Source organism: Zonotrichia albicollis, unplaced genomic scaffold, assembly GCF_047830755.1.
Source record: "Zonotrichia albicollis isolate bZonAlb1 unplaced genomic scaffold, bZonAlb1.hap1 Scaffold_217, whole genome shotgun sequence".
NCBI classification, from domain to species: Eukaryota; Metazoa; Chordata; class Aves; order Passeriformes; family Passerellidae; genus Zonotrichia; species Zonotrichia albicollis.
Genome location: NW_027428400.1, coordinates 1 through 18,808, shown reverse-complemented (window position 1 = coordinate 18,808; position 18,808 = coordinate 1). Strand labels below are relative to the sequence as shown.

The following is an 18,808-nucleotide window of genomic DNA, read 5'->3' as shown; positions in this document are numbered from 1 at the left end:
ACGCCCCCCACCCCCCCAAAAAAAAAAATAAAAAAAAAATAAAACCAGCAAATTTCAAACTCTCCAGTTTTGGGTCAAATCGGTTTTAATGGGGAGGGGGCTCGTGGGAGTAACAGCACTGCTCGCCCTTGGTACAGGTGCCCTGTGGGGAGGGGGCAAAATGGGGTGGGGGGGGTTAAACCTGGCCCTAAAACCCCCCCTTTGTGCTCAGACCCCTCCTCAAATTCCTGGGCACCCCCCAAAATTCCCAGACCCCCTCCCCATATTCCCACCCACTCACCCCCACTTTTATTCCACATTTTATTCCCCCAAATCTTTTCTCCCTTTATTCCCACACCTCCCCACCTATTTTACGGACCCTTCCCCATATTTCGAGGACTCCTCTTGATATTTTGAGGACCCCTTCCCATATTTTGAGGACCCCTCCCCATATTCCCACCCACCCCCATTTTTGTTCCCACATTTTATTTCCCTTTTTCCCTTTGTTTCCTGTACCCCCTTCTTTATTCCCACACCTCCCCACCTATTTTAGGGACCCCTCCCCATATTTTGAGGACCCCTCCTCATATTCCCACCCACCCCTATTTTAATTCCCACATTTTATTTCTCCCTTAATTTCCTGGATCCCCTTTATTCCTCCTTTATTCCCACACCCCCTCCCTATTTTTTAGGGGATCCCTCGTTATTCTGGGACCCCTCCCCACATTTGGGGACCCCTCCCCATATTTTGAGGACCCCTCCTCATATTCCCACCCCACCCCCATTTTATTCCCACATTTTATTTCTCCCTTGTTTCCTGGACTCCCTTTATTCCCACACCCCCCTCCCTATTTTAGGGGATCCCTTGTTATTCTGGGACCCCTCCCCACATTTGGGGACCCCTGCCCACATCTGGGGACCCCTCCCCATATTTTGAGGACCCCTCCTCATATTCCCACCCACCCCCATTTTTGTTCCATTTTATTTTTCCTTTAATTTCCTGGACCCCCTTTTCATTCCCACACCCCCCTCCCTATTTTTTAGGGGACCCCTCGTTATTCTGGGACCCCTCCCCACATTCTGGGACCCCTCCCCATATTTTGAGGACCCTTCCCCATATTCCCACCCCACCCCCATTTTTATTCCCACATTTTATTTCTCCTTTAATTTCCTGGACCTCCTTTATTCCTCCTTCCTTCCCACATCCCCCTCCCCTATTTTAGGGGACCCCTCGTTATTCTGGGACCCCTCCCCACATTTGGGACCCCTCCCCATATTTTGGGACCCCTCCCCATATTTTGAGGACCCCTCCCCATATTCCCACCCACCCCCATTTTTATTCCCACATTTTATTTCTCCCTTTATTCCTCCTTCCTTCCCACACCCCCCTCCCTATTTTAGGGGACCACACGTTATTCTGGGACCCCTCCCCACATTTTGGGACCCCTCCCCATATTTGGGGACCCCTGCCCACATTTGGGGACCCCTGCCCACCTCCTTGAAGCGTTTGCAGGGGAATTGTTTGAGCCCGGCCCCGTCCTGGCGCTGCCTCCTCTTGTTCTGGAGCCTCTCCCTCTTCTCCTGCAGGGAGGGGCGATGCCCCCCCTGGAAAAGGGTGGGAATGAGTCCCCAAAATAGGGGAGAAGGCGAGGGACCCCTCCCCAAAATAGGGGAGAAGGTGAGGGACCCCTCCCCATAAAGAACAGCAGAAAGGGATGAACCCCAAGCTGTTTTTAATGGGGTTTCTGCCCTACCCTGAGTGAAAAAAGGAGGAAATATCCCCCTTAAAAAGGGTGGGGGGCGCCTGAACCCCCAAACCGAGCCCCCCCCAGGCCTCACCCGGGCTTGGCCCTGGCCTTGGGACCCCAAAAAGCTTCGGGGTTCTCGGGGAATCGCTTGAGGCCGCGCCGGCGGGAGCTGGGGTTGGCGTCCTCGTGGAGGGCGAAGGAAGCCTGGAGCCTGGGAAAGGGGGGAAAGGGAGAGATCAGGGGCTTTGGGGGCTCCCAAAAATGGGTCTGGGGTCCCCACAAACCCCACCCATACGTGGGCTCCACCGAGAGGATCCGGGCGGCCGGGCTGGACTCCGGGAGCCGCTCCAGCTTCACCGGGTGCAGCTTGGCCTGGGGGAAAAAAATTGGGGAAAAAAATTGGAAAAAATTGGAAAAAATTGGGAAAAATTGGAAAAGGGAATTCAGCCCCCCTGAGCGTGGGGAGGGGTCCCAGAGCCCCCTCCTCACTGACCCAGCAGCGCATGATGTCCCAGAGCACGGCCGGCGGCGCGTCCGTCTTGACGGCGTTGCGGCAGGCGTGGGACAGCGAGACGCGGAAACCAGCGTGCAGCAGGGCTGACCTGGGGGGCCATGGGGGGTTTGGGGGGTCCCTGATGGGGTTTGGGGGGTCCCTGAGAGGGTTTGGGGGGTCCCTGAGGGGGTTTGGGGGGCCAGGATGGGGTTTGGGGGGGTCCTTGAGGGGGTTTGGGGGGTCCCTAAAGAAGTTTTGGGGTGTCCCAGAAGGGTTAGGGTTGGGGTCCCTAAAGTGTTTAGGCTTCCCTGAGGGGGTTTTGGGGGATCCCTGGAGGAGTTTTGGAGTGTCCCAGAAGGGATTTGGGTGCTCTAAAGGGATTTAGGGTTCCCTGAGGAGGTTTTGGGGGATTCCTAAAGGAGTTTTGGGGTGTCCCAGAAGGGATTTGGGTGCTCTAAAGGGATTTAGGGTTCCCTGAGGGGGTTTTGGGGTGTCCCAGAAGGGTTTTGGGGTGTCCCAGCAGGGTTTTTGGGGTGTCCCAGACGTGTTTTTGGGGTGTCCCAGAAGGGTTTTTGGGGTCTCTAAAGGGATTTAGGGTTCCTGAGGGGATTTTGGGGGATCCTAAAGGAGTTTTGGGTGTCCCAGCAGGGTTTTGGGGTGTCCCAGCAGGGTTTTTGGGGTGTCCCAGCAGGGTTTTGGGTTCTCTAAAGGGTTTTTGGGGTGTCCAGAAGGGATTTGGGTGCTCTAAAGGGTTTTTGGGGTGTCCCAGCAGGGTTTCGGGGTGCCCACCTGAGCTGCAGCAGGGCCGGGGTGTTGCTGCGGATGGTGCTGCTCAGCCGTCCAGGGTGTGGTACAGGGGGACATCGCTCAGCTCCTGCCCCACAACGGATCCGGGATCACGGCCAGCCCCAAACCTGGGCTGTGCCCACCCTGGGGTGTCCCTGGGTGTGTCCCTGGGTGTCCCCCGGGTGTCCCTGAGTGTCCCTGGATGTCCCTGGGTGTCCCTGGGTGTCCCCTGGGTGTCCCCTCAGTGTGCCCTGGGTGCCCCCTGGGTGTCCCCTGGATGTCCCTCTGCACCCTGAGGTGTCCCCTGGGTCTCCCTTGGGTGTCCCCCGCTGTTCCCTCGGTGTCCCTGGATGTCCCCTGGGTGTCCTGGCTGTCCCTGGCTGTCCCCCCGGTGTCCCCTGGCTGTCCCCTGGATATCCCTGGGTGTCCCCACTGCACCCTGAGTGTCCCCTGGGTGTCCCTGGATGTCCCTGCTGTCCCCTGGGTCTCCCCTGGGTGTTCCTGGGTGTCCCCTGCTGCCCCCTGGGTGTCCCCTGGGTGTGTCCCCAGGTGTCCCCGCTGCACCCTGGGGTGTCCCCGGGTGTCCCCTGGGTGTCACCTCAGCAATGACGCTCAGCACCCCCCGCATTCGCGGCTCCGTTTGGAAGCGCCCGGGGCTCCGCTCCAGCGCCCGCAGCAGCCGCTGCACAAAACCGGGCTCGTGCAGGGGCTCCGCCCCACACCGGGCCCCCCACCTGGAATGGGGGAAAAAACGGGGTTCAGGGCTTTTTTTTGGGGTTTATTTTTTTTATTGGGTTTTTTTGGGGGTTTTTTTTGGGCTTTTTTTGGGGTTTTTTTGGGGTTTTTTGGGGGGTTTTTTTGGGGGGGGTTTTTTTGGGTTTTTTTTTTTGGGGGGGGGGTTTCTTTGGGTTTTTTTGGGGTGTTTTTTGGGTTTTTTTTGGGGTTTTTTTTTTTGGGGGGGGGGTTTTGGGGGGTTTTTTTTGGGGTTTTTTTTGGGGTTTTTTTGGGTTTTTTGGGGGTTTTTTTGGGTTTTTTTTTTTGGGTTTTTGTTTGGGTTTTTTTTGGGTTTTTTTTTTTGGTTTTTTTTTTTGCAGTTTTTTTTGGGGGTTTATTCTTGGGGGTTTTTTTGGGGGTTTTTTTTTTGGGTTTTTTTTGTGTTTTTTTGGGGGGTTTTTTTTGTGTTTTTGTTTGTTTGTTTGTTTTTGGGGTTTTTTTGGGGGGTTTTTTTTGAGGGGTTTTTTTTTGGGGTTTTTTTTTTGGTGGTTTTTTTTGTTTTGTTTTGTTTTTTGTTTGGGTTTTTTGGGGGTTTTTTTTGTTTGTTTTTTTTGTTTTTGTTTTGGGTTTTTTTGGGGGGCTTTTTTTGGTGGTTTTTTTTTTGAGGGTTTTTTTGTGCTTTTTTTTTGGGTTTCTTTTTTTGGGGAGGGGGCTACACCCACCTGGTGCCGCTGCTGGCAGAACTCACAGGTTGGACCCACGGGCGGCCCCATGGCCGGGCTGTACTTGAAACTGGAGAAGAAAAATTGGTTTAAAACCCCCTCCCCCCACAAAAAAAAAATCCTGGGGACCCCCTGAGGGTCTCGAGGAACCCCAGAATTGTTCTCTTGGGGGCCAAAAAAATCGTGGGGACCCCCTGAGGCTCTCAAGGGACCCCCAAAATCGTTCTCAATTCCGTACCTGCTGCCGTGGCTGGCGGCCCTCCCCAGGCGCTGCAGATGGTACGACCCACACCCCACGCAATGATACACCAGCGCCTGCTTGCTATGGACCAAACCATGCTCAGGGCGGGTTGGGGGGGTGCACAGAGACCCCCCAAAACCCCCTCCCCAACCCACCTGGAGGATGCTTTGACCTTGGCCTGGCCTGTGAAGACCCTGACGAAGACACGGACGTAGAAATCGGCGCTGACCGACAGCAGTGGCACCACAAAGCGCTGGTAGCAGTTGGCACGCAGGTCCAGGCTGTGCAGGACGATCCTCAGCGCCTGCCAAGCACCCAAGGGACACCAAAAGGGACGGTGCCACCCCCCCCACCCTGTGCCCCCCACCCATGAGCAGGGCACCCCCCCCCTGGCACTGACCAGCTCGTGGCAGAATTTGCCCTTGAGGGACACGGCGCCATATTTGCTGTAGCACGTCTCGGCGCCATTGCCCGCCAGCACCGCCATGTCCGTGCACGTCACGCACAGCAGGCCTGTGGAAATCGGGGTGCAGGGGGGTCCCTAAAGGGTTTGGGGGCTCCCTGAGGTGGTTTTAGGGGGGTCCATGAGGGAGTTTGAGGGGTCCCTAAAGGGGTTTGGGGTTCCTAAATGGGTTTTGGGTGTCCCTAAAAGTGTTTGGGGCTCTCTGAGGTGGTTTTAGGGGGATTCATGAGGGGTTTGAGGGGTCCCAAAAGGGGTTTTGGGGCTCCCCAAGGGGGTTTTAGGGGGTCCATGAGGGGGTTTGGGGTCCCTAAAGGGGTTTGGGGGCTCCCTGAGGTGGTTTTAGGGGGGTCCATGAGGGGTTTGGGTGTCCTTAAAGGGGTTTGGGGTCTCTAAAGGTGTTTGGGGGGGTCCCTAAAGGGGTTTGGGGTTCCTAAATGGGTTTTGGGTGTCCCTAAAAGTGTTTGGGGCTCCCTGAGGTGGTTTTAGGGGGATTCATGAGGGAGTTGGGGTGTCCCTAAAGGAGTTTGGGGTCCCTAAAGGGGTTTGAGGGGTCCCAAAGGGATTTGGGGGGTCTCAAAAGGGGTTTTGGGGCTCCCTGAGGGGGTTTGGCATCCCTAAAGGTGTTTAGGGGGCGTTGAGGGGTCCATAAGGGGGTTTTGGGGGTCCCTAAAAGGGTTTGGGGTTCCCCAAGTTGGTTCCGGGTGTTCCTAAAGGGATTTAGGTGTCCGTGAGGGGGTTTCGGGGTGTCCCTAAAGGGGTCTGGGGGGTTCAGGGGGTCCCTGAAGGGTTTTGGAGTCCCCCCTGGGCTCACCCCCCTCACTGACGGCCTGCACGGCCACATCCAGGAAGGGTGTGGAGGGATTTGGGGTGTCCCTAAAGGGGTCTGGGGGGTTCAGGGGTGTCCCTAAATGGGTCTGGAGTCCCTAAAGGGGTCTGGGGGGTTTTGGGGTCCCCCGGGCTCACCCCCCTCGCTGACGGCCTGCACGGCCACATCCAGGAAGGGCACAGGGGGCTTTGGGGTGTCCCTAAAGGGGTCTGGGGGTTCAGGGAGGTTCAGGGGTGTCCCAGGAGGGTTTTGGGGTCCCTAAAGGGGTCTGGGGGTTTTTGGGGTCCCCGGGCTCACCCCCCTCGCTGACGGCCTGCACGGCCGCGTCCAGGAAAGGGGCGGGGCTCCCGTAGGGGTCCAGGTCGATGACGTCGAAGGGCTGGCGCTGGGCTTTGCTCTCGTACATCAACATCCTGGGCAGGGGGGGACACGGGGGTCCCCAAAGAACCCCCCCAAAACCATCAGCACCCCCTCTGGGGACACCCACGGGCTTTGGGGTCCCCTCAGCGGGGTCATGGCTTGGGGGGCAGGGAGGGTCCTGGCGCGTTGGGATAAATTTGGGGGGAAAAGGGTTTGGGGACCCCCCCCCAAAAAAAGCCCAAAATGGGGTGGGGGGTGTTGGGGTGCCCATGGGGACACTTTGGGGACACTTTGGGGACACATCCCAGTAAAGCCTCAGGCAGTGCCAGGGGTTTGGACTCATTCCCAGTAGGGTTTGGGGTCACCTGGTTTGATCCTAATTGGAGTTTGGGGTCACCTGGTGTGATCCCATTGGGGTTTGGGGACACCTGGCACAATCCTTATTGGAGTTTGGGGTCACCTGGTGTGATCCCATTGGGGTTTGGGGTCACCTGGCACAATCTCAGTGAGATTCGGGGGTTTGGGGTCACCTGGCACAATCCCCATTGGGTTTTGGGGTTCTGGGTTCACCTGACACAATCCCCATTAAAATTTGGGGTTCGGGCTCACCTGGCACAATCCCCATTGGGATTTGGGGCTCACCTGGCACAATCTCCACTGGGATTTTGGGATTTGGGGTTCACCTGGCACCATCCCCATTGGGATTTGGGATTTTGGGATTTGGGCTCACCTGGCACAATCCCCAGTGGGATTTCGGGTTTTGGGGTTCGGGCTCACCTGGCACCATCCCCATTGGGATTTGGGGTTTTGGGGTTCGGGCTCACCTGGCACAATCCCCATTGGGATTTGGGGTTTTGGGGTTCGGGCTCACCTGGCACAATCCCCATTGGGATTTGGGGCTCACCTGGCACAATCCCCATTGGGATTAGGGGATTTTGGGGTTCGGGCTCACCTGGCACCATCCCCATTGGGATTTGGGGTTTTGGGGTTCGGGCTCACCTGGCACAATCCCCATTGGGATTTGGGGCTCACCTGGCACAATCCCCATTGGGATTCGGGGATTTTGGGGTTCGGGCTCACCTGGCACCATCCCCATTAAAATTTGGGGTTTTGGGGTTCAGGCTCACCTGGCCCAATCCCCATTGGGATTTGGGGCTCACCTGGCACAATCCCCATTGGGATTTGGGGTTCGGGCTCACCTGGCACAATCCCTGTTGGGATTTGGGGTTCACCTGGCACAATCCCCATTGGGATTTGGGGTTTTGGGGTTCAGGCTCACCTGGCACAATCCCCATTGGGATTTGGGGTTTTGGGGTTGGGGCTCACCTGGCACAATCCCCATTGGGATTTGGGGTTCACCTGGCACCATCCCCATTGGGATTTGCGGCTCACCTGGCACAATCCCCGTTGGGATTTGAGGATTTGGGGTTCTGGGCTCACCTGGCACAATCCCCATTGGGTTTTGGGGTTCGGGCTCACCTGGCACCATCCCCATTGGGGTTTTGGGCTCACCTGGCACAATCCCCAGTGGGATTTGGGGTCCCCTGGCACAATCCCCATTGGGGATTTGGGGTCCCCTGGCACAATCCCCATTGGGTTTTGGGGTTTTGGGGTTGGGGCTCACCTGGCACAATCCCCATTGGGGTTTTGGGGCTCACCTGGCACAATCCCCAGTGGGATTCGGGGATTTTGGGGTTTGGGCTCACCTGGCACAATCCCCATTGGGATTTTGGGGTTTGGGCTCACCTGGCACAATCCCCATTGGGATTCGGGAATTTGGGGTTCAGGCTCACCTGGCACAATCCCCATTGGGGTTTTGGGGTTCAGGCTCACCTGGCACAATCCCCATTGGGGTTTTGGGGTTCTGGGCTCACCTGGCACAATCCCCAGTGGGATTTGGGGTTTTGGGGTTCGGGCTCACCTGGCACAATCCCCAGTGGGTTTTGGGGTTCGGGCTCACCTGGCACAATCTCCATTGGGATTTGGGGCTCACCTGGCACCATCCCCAGTGGGATTTGGGGCTCACCTGGCACAATCCCCATTGGGGTTTTGGGTTCCCCTGGCACAATCCCCAGTGGGATTTGTGGCTCACCTGGCACAATCCCCATTAGAATTTGGGATTTTGGGGTTCGGGCTCACCTGGCACAATCCCAGTGGGTTTTGGGGTTTGGGCTCACCTGGCACAATCCCCATTGGGATTTTGGGGTTCACCTGGCACAATCCCCATTGGGATTTTGGGCTCACCTGGCACAATCCCCATTGGGTTTTGGGGTGCACCTGGCACAATCCCCATTGGGGTTTTGGGGCTCACCTGGCACAATCCCTGTTGGATTTTGGGGTTCGGGTTCACCTGGCACAATCCCCATTGGGATTTGGGGTTCCCCTGGCACAATCCCCATTGGGATTCGGGGTTTTGGGGTTGGGGCTCACCTGGCACAATCCCCATTGGGATTTGGGGCTCACCTGGCACCATCCCCATTAGAATTCGGGGTTTTGGGGTTCGGGCTCACCTGGCACAATCCCCATTGAGATTTGGGTTTGGGCTCACCTGGCCCAATCCCCATTGGGATTTAGAGCTCACCTGGCACAATCCCCATTAGAATTCGGGGTTTTGGGGTTCGGGCTCACCTGGCATCAGCCAGCCGCGGCGTCACCAGCCCCCCCACGCCGTTCCTGGCCACGTTCCGCGCCATCAGCTCGGTGGCCCGGGGGGAGCAGTCGCTGGCCACGATGGCCCCGAGCCCCGGGACCTCGAGGGCGAAGCGAACAGAGCGGAGCCCCGAGGCTGCCAGCGCCTCCAGCACGCGGAGACCACCCTGGGGGGACACAGGGAACCCCAAAAATCATCCTGGGAGGGTCAGGAACCCCAAAAATCACCCTAGGAGGGTCACAGAACTCCAAAATCCCTCCCGCATGAAGCACATTGAGTAGAGCCCCAAGGCTGCCAACGCCTCCAGCACACGGAGACCACCCTGGGGGGGGGAAATGAACCCCAAAATCATCTTGGGAGGGTCAGGGAACCCCAAAAATTACCCTGAGTGGAGTCAGGGAACCCCAAAAATCATCCTAGGAGGGTCAGGGAACCCCAAAATCATCCTGGGGGGGTCAGGGAACCCCAAAAATCACCTGGGGTAAAGTGCCTGGAGTGGAGCCTCAAGGCTGCCACGGCATCCAGCACATGGAGACCACCCTGAGGGGACACAGGGAACCCCAAAATCATCCTGGGGGGGTCAGGGAACCCCAAAAATCATCCTGGGGGACACAGGGAACCCCAAAAATCACCCTGGGGGACACAGGGAACCCCAAAAATCATCCTGGGGGGTCAAGGAACCCCAAAAATCATCCTGGGAGGGGTCAAGGAACCCCAAAAATCACCCTGAGGGACACAATGAACCCCAAAATCATCCTGGGGGGACACAGGGAACCCCAAAAATCACACTGGGGGGATCAGGGAATCCCAAAAATCACCCTGGGGGGTCAGGGAATCCCAAAAATCATCCTAACGGGGATCAGGGAACCCCATAAACCTCCCTGGGGGACACAGGGAACCCCAAAAATCACCCTGAGGGGACACAGGGAACCCCAAAATTCACCCTGGGGGGATCAGGGAACCCCAAAAATCACCCTGAGGGGGGGTGTCAGAGAGAACACAGGGAACCCCCAAAGTCATCCTGGGGAGGCTCAGAGAACCCCAAAAATCATCCTGGGGGGACACAGGGAACCCCAAAAAATCCCTGGGGGACACAGGGAACCCCAAAATCTTCCCTGTGGGGGCCCAGGAACCTCCAGGGGCACTGGAAGGGGGCCCAGGGACCCCCCCAAACCCCCCTAGAGGGTACAGGGGGGGCTCAGAGGACCCCCAGGACCCCTCCCCAGGACCCCTCCCCACCTCGCAGGGCTCTCCCGGCCGCGCCGTCCGCGGGGTCTCGGGGGGCTCCCCGGCCTCGGGGGGGCTCTGGGGGCTCCCCCCCGGCTCCTCCTCGCCTGGAAGGACGACTGGAAAAGAGGGGAGGGGGTGAGGGAACCCCAAAAGGAGCTCTGGGGTGGAAAGGGAGGGGTGGGGGGGGGGATAGGGACCCCCCCTCCCAAAGGCGCCGTACCCCGAATTCCTTTGGGGCGCAGCCAGAGCCGAGCGAATTCCGTCAGGACGGCGCAGCTGGGGGGGGTAAAAAGGGGGGTCAGGGGACCCTCAGAAAGGGGGGAGACCCCAAAAATCCTGCCCAGGATTATCCTAAACCCCTCCAGGGCAGCTCAGAACCCACCCAGGATCATCCAGAACCCCCAAACCTCACCAGGATCACCCTAAAACCCTCCTGGGGCAGCCCAAAAGCCCCCCAGGATCACTCCAGGACCCAAAACCCACCCAGGGTCACCCCAAAATCCCCCCAGGACCATCCCAAACTTCCCAGAGCCCCCCAAAACCCTCCCCAGGACCCTCCAGAGACCACAAGGACCCCCCAAAACCCTCCCCAGAGACCCCCAAACCCCCCCAGCGCTCCCTCAGAACCACCCAGGACCCCCCAAAACCCTCCCTAAACCCCCCCAGAGACCCTCAAGGACCCCCCCGAGCCCCCCCGGCTCACGTCAGGTCGCGGTTGAAGCCCTGCACGGGGTTATAGAAAACCTCGTTGGCGCTGGGGAACACGATGGTGGCGCGGCCCTCGGTGATCAGCGTCTCGCCGGTACCGGGGGGGCTCCCCTCGCTCGGGGGGGGTCCGGCCGAGCCCTCGGGGGTCGCCCCCGGCCCCTCCGGGATCGCCCCCGGACCCTCGGGGGTCGCCACGCCGTTGGGGGAAGCTCCGTCCATGGCGGGGAACACCGGGGGGGCTCTGCAGAGGGTCCTGAGTGCGGCGGCTGTGCCGGGGAGGGGTCACGGGGGGGTCACGGCAGCACCGGAAACGTTTTGGGGGAAAAAAGGCGGAATTTGGGCTCGGCCACGGAAAGCGGGAATAGGGGAGGAGACCCCCCCCCGGTAAAGGGGAGGGAGCTGCGGGAATGGGAGGGGGGGAGGAAGGAACCCCGTGAGAAGGGAGAGACCCGCCCTCCCCCCAAAAAACCGGGACCGGGGGTCGCACCGAGCCCCCCCTCCCATTCCCGCCGCCCCCTCCCCAGCAGGTGGCGAGGCCGGGGGGGGGGAGGGGTGTTTAAAGCCCCGGTGTGTCCCCCGGGGCTCTCCGTGTCCCCCCCTGTGTCTCCCCCCCCCCCCGCTCACCCGTGCGCGCCGCCCCGCGCATTCCCCTCACATGGGCGCCGCCATCTTGCGGCGCAAAGGGTATCGGGATATACCGGGGCGGAAACTACCACAAGGAATGCTGGGATATACCGGGGCGGAAACTACCACAAGGAATGCTGGGATATAGCGGGGCGGAAACGACCACAAGGAATGCTGGGATATACCGGGGCGGGAACTGCCGCAAAGGGTATCGGGATATACCGGGGCGGAAACTACCACAAGGAATGCTGGGATATACCGGGGCGGAAACTGCCGCAAAGGGTATCGGGATACACCGGGGCGGAACTGCCGCAGAGACTGCCGGGATTTATCGAGGCCATAACGACGCAAAGAATGCCGGGATATACTGCGGCCATAACGACGCAGAGAATGCCGGGATATACCGAGGCTTTATTGCCGCAGAGGCTGCGGGATACACCGAGGCGGAAGCCGTCAGCGCTCCCCGCGCTCCGCCAGCTCCCGGCTGAGCTGGGACGGGGGGAACACCCCCCACTCGGTGATGATGCCCCCCGTGATCAGCTCGTGCGGCGTGACGTCAAAACGCCGGGTTCCACACGTCCACCTCTGCACGGGGGGGGACATGAGGGCGTACACGGGGTCAGGGGGGCTCTGGCAGCGACCCCTGACCCATCAGGGACCCCCAAACCCATCAGGGAACCCCAAACCCTACACAGCAACCCTCTATGGGACCCCTGGGACTCTTGAGACCACCCCCAGACCCACTGGGATCTCCGACACTCCCCGTGAGAGCCCTCTCAGACCTACCAGGACCCCTCTGAGAGCACCCCAAGACCCACCAGGACCCACAGAGACCCCCTGAGATCACCCCCAGACCTACCAGGACTCCCAAGAAAGCACCGAGACCCCTTTGAGAGCACTCCCGGACCCACTGGGACCCTCAAGATCCCTCTGAGAGCACCCCCAGGCCCACCAGAACCCCTGTGAGACCCTCCCCAGACCTGCCAAGAGCCCCCCAGAGCCACCACGACCTCCAAGACCACTCTGAGATCACCCCCAAGACCCATCAGGACTCCCAAAACTCCCCCAAGAACACCCCCAGACCCACCAGGACCCCCCAGGGCCGTCTCTGTGCCCCTCCCCATGTTCCAGCCCCCCCTCCCAGCCCGGCACCCACCGGGCTCAGCCAGGAGAACGCCCCCGAGCTGGGTGAGCTCGGTGCCCGGGCGCTCCTCGATGGGGATCAGGCTGCCCGAGGCCAGCGCGGGGTCGCAGCTGCTGCTGGGGGCGGCCACGTAGAAGGGGATGCGCAGGTGATGCGCGGCCAGCGCCAGCTGGAACGTCCCGATCTTGTTGGCCACGTCACCGTTGGCGGCCACGCGGTCGGCGCCCACCACCACGGCTGGGGGGGGGGACACAGGAGGGGCAGGGGGGGTTGGGCTGTGTCACCTGTGTGCTGTCACATCCCGTCCCTGTGCCCTCAGCTTGGGGCCTGTCCTTTCCCGGGTCACCTGTCAGCACCTGGTGTCCCTCCTCCCTGTCCCCATCCCGTTCTGTGTGTGTCCCCACCTTGTGTCCCCCTCACCCTGCTGTGTCCCCATCCTGTGTCCCTCCTCTTTGTCCCCATCCCATTCTGTGTCCCCATCCTGTCACCCTCCCCATGTCCCTTTTCCCTGTCCCCATCCTGTTCTATGTCCCCATTTTGTCACTGACCTCCATGTCCCTCCTCCTTGTCCCCATCCCGCTCTGTGTCCCCACCTTGTGTCCCCCTCACCCTGCTCTGTGTCTCCCCACTCTGTCACCCATCTTGGGTCCCTTTTCCTTGTCCCCATCCCATTTTGTGTCCCCATCCTGCCACGCACCCCGTGTCCCTCCTGTGTCCCCATCCCATGTCCCTTTTCCTTGTCCCCATCCTTTTCTGTGTCCCCTCCTTGTCCCCGTGTCCCTCTGTCCCTCCCCGTCCCTCTGTCCCTGCCGGTACCGTGCACGCCGTGCTCCCGCATGGCGGCGGCGGCGGCGCTGTCGGCGATTATCGTCACCGGGATCCCGTCGTGCCGCAGCTCCAGCGCCGAGAGCCGCGAGCCCTGGTGGAAGGGCCGGGTCTCGGTGCAGAACACGCGGGACAGAGACCCCCGCTCGTGCAGGGCCCGCACCACCCCTGGGGGGGACACGAGGGGACACTTAGGGACAATCAGGGACACCACAAAAAGCCCCAGGGGGAGAAAAGGGGGCAGGGAGCCCCCCCAGTGCCCCCCAGAATCTCCCAGTGCCCTCCCAGTTCCCCCCAGTACCCCCAATCCCCTCCCAGTCCCCCCCAGTCCCTCCAGTACCCCTCAATTCCCTCCCAGTCCCTCCCATTGCTCCCCAGTGCCCCCCAGAATCTCCCAGTGCCCTCCCAGTTCCCCCCAGTCCCCCCCATTACCCTCCCAAGTCCTTCCCAGTTTCCCCCATTACCCCCCAATTCCTCCCAGTTCTCCCCAATTCCTCCCAGTACCCCTCAATTCCCTCCCAGTCCCTCCCAGTTCCCCCCAGTACCCCCAATCCCCTCCCAGTGCCCCCAGCTCCCTCCCAGTTCTCCCCAATTCCTCCCGGTACCCCTCAATTCCCTCCCAGTCCCTCCCATTGCTCCCCAGTGCCCCCCAGAATCTCCCAGTGCCCTCCCAGTTCCCCCCAGTTCCCCCCATTACCCTCCCAGTCCTTCCCAGTTGCCCCCATTACCCCCCATTAGCCCCCAATTCCTCCCAGTTCTCCCCAATTCCTCCCATTACCCCTCAATTCCCTCCAGTCCCTCCCAGTACCCCCCAGTTTCCCCCATTACCCTCCCAGTGCTCCCAGCTCCCTCCCAGTTCTCCCCAATTCCTCCCATTACCCCTCAATTCCCTCCCAGTCCCTCCCATTGCTCCCCAGTGCCTCCAGAATCTCCCAGTGCCCTCCCAGTTCCCCCCAGTTCCCCCATTACCCTTCCAGTCCTTCCCAGTTGCCCCCATTACCCCCCAAGTCCCCCCCAATTCCTCCCAGTTCTCCCCAATTCCTCCCAGTACCCCTCAATTCCCTCCCAGTCCCTCCCATTGCTCCCCATTTCTCCCCATTACCCCCCCAGTGCCCCCCAGTGCCCCCCAGTGCCCCCCGTACCCAGGGCGGTGCCGTAGCCGGCCGTGGCGAGGGTCCCGGTGTTGCAGTGGGTCAGGAGGGTGACGGGACCCCCGCCCGGGACCCTCCCCAGGATGTGCTCGGCCCCGTGGGCGCCGATGCTGCGATTGTCGCGCCGGTCCTTGGCCAGCAGCCCCTCGATGTACTCGATGATGCTGGGGGGGAAGATACCCCAGAATCATCCCAAATATACCCCAAAATCTGCCCCAAAATCACCCAAATATACCCCAAAATCTGCCCCAAATATACCCCAAAATCACCCCAAACATACCCCAAAATCTGCCCCAAAATCACCCCAAATATACCCAGAATCACCCCAAATATACCCCAAAATCTGCACCAAAATCACCCCAAATATACCCCAGAATCACCCCAAATATACCCCAGAATCACCCCAAATATACCCCAGAATCACCCCAAAAATACCCCAAAATCTGCACCAAAATCGCCCCAAATATACCCCAAAATCTGCCCCAAAACCACCCCAAATATACCCCAGAATCACCCCAAATATACCCCAAAATAACCCCAAATATACCCCAGAATCTGCACCAAAATCACCCCCAAATATACCCCAGAATCACCCCAAATATACCCCAAAATAACCCCAAATATACCCCAGAATCTGCCCCAAAATCACCCCAAATATACCCCAGAATCACCCCAAATATACCCCAAAATCTGCACCAAAATCACCCCAAATATACCCCAAAATCTCCCCCAAACCCTCCCCAAACCCACCCCTGGAATCCCAAATCTCCCCAAAACCCCCAAATTTCCCCCCCCGGACCCCCCGAAGCCCCCTCCCCATCCCCGTTACCTCTGGCGCAGCTCCTGGGGGGTCACCCCGGGGGTCTCCTGCACCTTTTTTCGGAGCCACCCCCGCAGCCTCTGACCCCAAATCCCCCCAAAAGCCCCCCAAATCTCCCAAATGTCCACCTAGAACCCAAAGTGCCCCCCAAATCCCACCCCAGATTCCCCCAGACCCCCTCCAATCTCCCCTAAATCTCTCCTGGAACCCCAAATCTCCCCAAATCTCCCCAAACCCACCCCAAATCCCCCCAAATCTCCTGCAACCCCCTCCCAAATGTCCCTAAATCCCCCCCAATCCCTACCTGGAACCCCAAATCCCCCCAAAATCACCCCCAAATCCCACCTGGATTCCCAAATTCCCCCTGAATCCCCCAAATCCACCTCAAACTGCCCCAAAATCCCCCCCAAACCCCCCCTCAAATCTACCCCAAATCTCTCCTGGACCCCAAATCTCCCCCAAATCCTCACCTGGAACCCCAAATCCCCCCAAACTCACCCCAAATCACCCCCAAATTTCCCCCCCCGGACCCCCGAAGCCCCCTCCCATCCCCGTTACCTCTGGCGCAGCTCCTGGGGGGTCACCCCGGGGGTCTCCTGCACCTTTTTCCGGAGCCACCCCCGCAGCCTCTCGGCCTCCCTGCCCAGGTTGGCGGCCGTGGGGCGGGCGCTGAGCAGGAACCCCAATCTCTGCCCCACAAACTCCTCGAGCGCCCCCCAAATCCTCCTGGGGGCCCGCGCCCCCCCGCCAGCTCCACGGCCAGGCTGAGGCAGCCCAGCAGGGCGATGGCCGGGGCGCCCCGCACCTGGGGGGAAATGCCCCAAAATCACCCCAAATATAGCCCAAAATCATCCCAAATATACCCCAAAATCTGCCCCAAAATCTGCCCCAAAATCACCCCAAAAATACCCCAGAATCACCCCAAATATACCCCAAATATACCCCAAAAATATCCAAATATAGCCCAAAATCTGCCCCAAAATCACCCCAAATATACCCCAAAATCACCCCAAATATAGCCCGAAATCATCCCAAATATAGCCCAAAATCATCCTGAATATAGCCCAAAATCTGCCCCAAAATCACCCGAAATACACCCCAAAATCACCCCAAATATAGCCCGAAATCATCCCAAATATACCCCAAAATCTGCCCCAAAATCACCCCAAATATACCCCAAAATCACCCCAAATATACCCCAAAATCTGCCCCAAAATCATCCCAAATATACCCCAAAATCACCCCAAATATAGCCCAAAATCACCCCAAATATACCCCAAAATCTGCCCAAAATCACCCCAAATGTACCCCAAAAATACCCCAAATATACCCCAAAATCTGCCCCAAAATCACCCCAAATATACCCCATAATCTGCCCCAAAATCACCTCAAATATACCCCAAATTCTGCCCCAAATATACCCAAATATAGCCCAAAATCATCCCGAATATACCCCAAAATCACCCCAAATATACCCCCAAATCATCCCAAATATACCCCATAATCTGCCCCAAAATCACCCCAAATATAGCCCAAAATCTGCCCCAAAATCACCCCAAATATAGCCCAAATATACCCCATAATCTGCCCCAAAATCACCCCAAATATAGCCCAAAATCATCCCAAATATACCCCAAAATCTGCCCCAAAATCACCCCAAATCTGCCCCAAAATAACCCCAAATATACCCCAAAATCTGCCCCAAAATCACCCCAAAATCACCCCAAATATACCCCATAATCTGCCCCCAAATCACCCCAAATATACACCAAAATCACCCCAAATGAACCCCAAAATGGGTTGGGGGTCCCCGAAACTCGAGGGCTATGGAAACAGCACTGAGACTCCCCGGGGTGGATTTGGGGGTCCCCAAAACCTTTTGGGGTTCTGGGAGTGGGTCAGGATTTGGGGTGGGGGTCTCGGGGGGGGGGGTCAGGATTTGGGGTGGGGGTCTCGGGGGGGGGTCAGGATTGAGTGGGGGTCTCGGGGGGTATTTCGGGTATTTTGGGGGGTCTCTGGGGGTATTTGGGGGGTCAGGATTGGGGTGGGGGTCTCGGGGGGGTCAAAGGGTAGTGAGGGGTCTTGGGGGGAATCAGGATTGGGTTGGGGGTCGTGGGGAGGGATCAGGATTGGGGTGGGGGTCTCTGGGGTATTTGGGGGTCTCAGGGGGTATTTGGGGGGGTCAGGGGGTATTTGGGGGTCTCTGGGGGTATTTGGGGGCTCAGGATTGGGGTGGGGGTCTCTGGGGTATTTGGGGGGGGTCAGGGGGTATTTGGGGGTCTCAGGGGGTATTTGGGGGGGGTCTCCCCTCACCTCCATGTCGCGGATGGCGCCCCAGGCCCGCTCCACGCCCCCCACCCGCTCGTAGCGGAGCTGCCCCGGCAGCAGCCGCTGGTTCAGAACCTCGAGCGAACCGCGCCGGTACCGGAGCGACTCCAGCGCCATCGCGACAGAAACCGCGACAGAAACGCGACAGGAACGGGGACAGAAACGGGGACCGAACACGCGACAAGAACGGCGATAAAGCCCCGCCCCTTCCAGGAAGCCCCGCCCCTCCCTGAGGTGCCGCCCCTTCCTGGAGCCCCGCCCCCTCCAGGAAGCCCCGCCGCCCCCCCCCGAGGTACCGCCCCTTCCTGGAGCCCCGCCCCCTCAAGGAAACCTCGCCCCTTGAAGTACCGCCCCTTCCTGGAGCCCCGCCCCCTCCAGGAAGCCCCGCCCCCAGCCGGGGGAAGGAACGCGCCAAAACCACGGAAATCGCGGCAATTTTTAAATTTCAATTTTAATTATTTTGGGGGATAAATTACAATAAACAGGGGAGAGGGGGTCTCGAGGGGGGGGTGCAGGGGGCTCGGAGACCCTCCCCAAACCAACCCCCCCACCCCTCATTTTGAGGGGTCCCGGCCCCCCCAAATCCCCTCAGGGGCTCTCGGAACCGGAGTCGGAATAATCGGCGACCAAAGATGGGGCGGGGGCGTCACGGGGGGGTCCCTCAATTTGGGGGGGGTCCCGGGGGGGTTCCCCAGTTTGGGGGGGGTCCCGAGGGGTCCCCTCAATTTGGGGAGGGTCCCGGGGGGTTTCCTTAGCCTGGGGGGGGTCCTGGGGGGCGGCACCGGGGGGGTCCCGGGGGGTTCCCGCAATTTGGGGAGGGGTCCCCCCATCCTGGGCGGGGTCCCGGGGTGTCCCCCGCCCCCCTCCTGACGATGCCGAGCCCGGCGGGGGTCGGGGGGGGTCCCGGCGGTGTCCGTGGCGCCCCCAGCCCCAATTTCTGGGGAGGGGTCCGGGAGGTGCCGGCTCCGAACCAGGAGCGCTGCGAGATCTCGGAGC

General features: G+C 59.5%; 2 protein-coding genes across 2 annotated transcripts; both read right to left on the bottom strand.

The window, feature by feature from the left end:
• Positions 1 to 45: 45 nt before the first annotated feature.
• TRMT1 (tRNA methyltransferase 1) lies at positions 46 to 11,700 on the bottom strand. Its single transcript, XM_074533999.1, is given in 19 exon segments — positions 46 to 142; positions 1,474 to 1,584; positions 1,803 to 1,938; positions 2,023 to 2,099; positions 2,221 to 2,329; positions 3,010 to 3,058; positions 3,061 to 3,094; positions 3,605 to 3,721; positions 3,723 to 3,740; positions 4,443 to 4,512; positions 4,681 to 4,764; positions 4,839 to 4,987; positions 5,084 to 5,196; positions 6,270 to 6,385; positions 8,961 to 9,148; positions 10,222 to 10,328; positions 10,433 to 10,488; positions 10,916 to 11,186; positions 11,545 to 11,700. Coding segments are annotated over 19 exon segments (1,884 nt in total). The 5' UTR covers positions 11,567 to 11,700; the 3' UTR covers positions 46 to 85.
• Positions 11,701 to 11,939: 239 nt separating this feature from the next.
• On the bottom strand, positions 11,940 to 18,035 carry LOC141727715 (methylthioribose-1-phosphate isomerase-like). The gene is given in 8 exon segments (XM_074533998.1): positions 11,940 to 12,105; positions 12,107 to 12,129; positions 12,701 to 12,925; positions 13,505 to 13,681; positions 14,656 to 14,828; positions 16,043 to 16,206; positions 16,209 to 16,289; positions 17,798 to 18,035. Coding segments are annotated over 8 exon segments (1,083 nt in total). The 5' UTR covers positions 17,930 to 18,035; the 3' UTR covers positions 11,940 to 11,997.
• Positions 18,036 to 18,808: the final 773 nt, after the last annotated feature.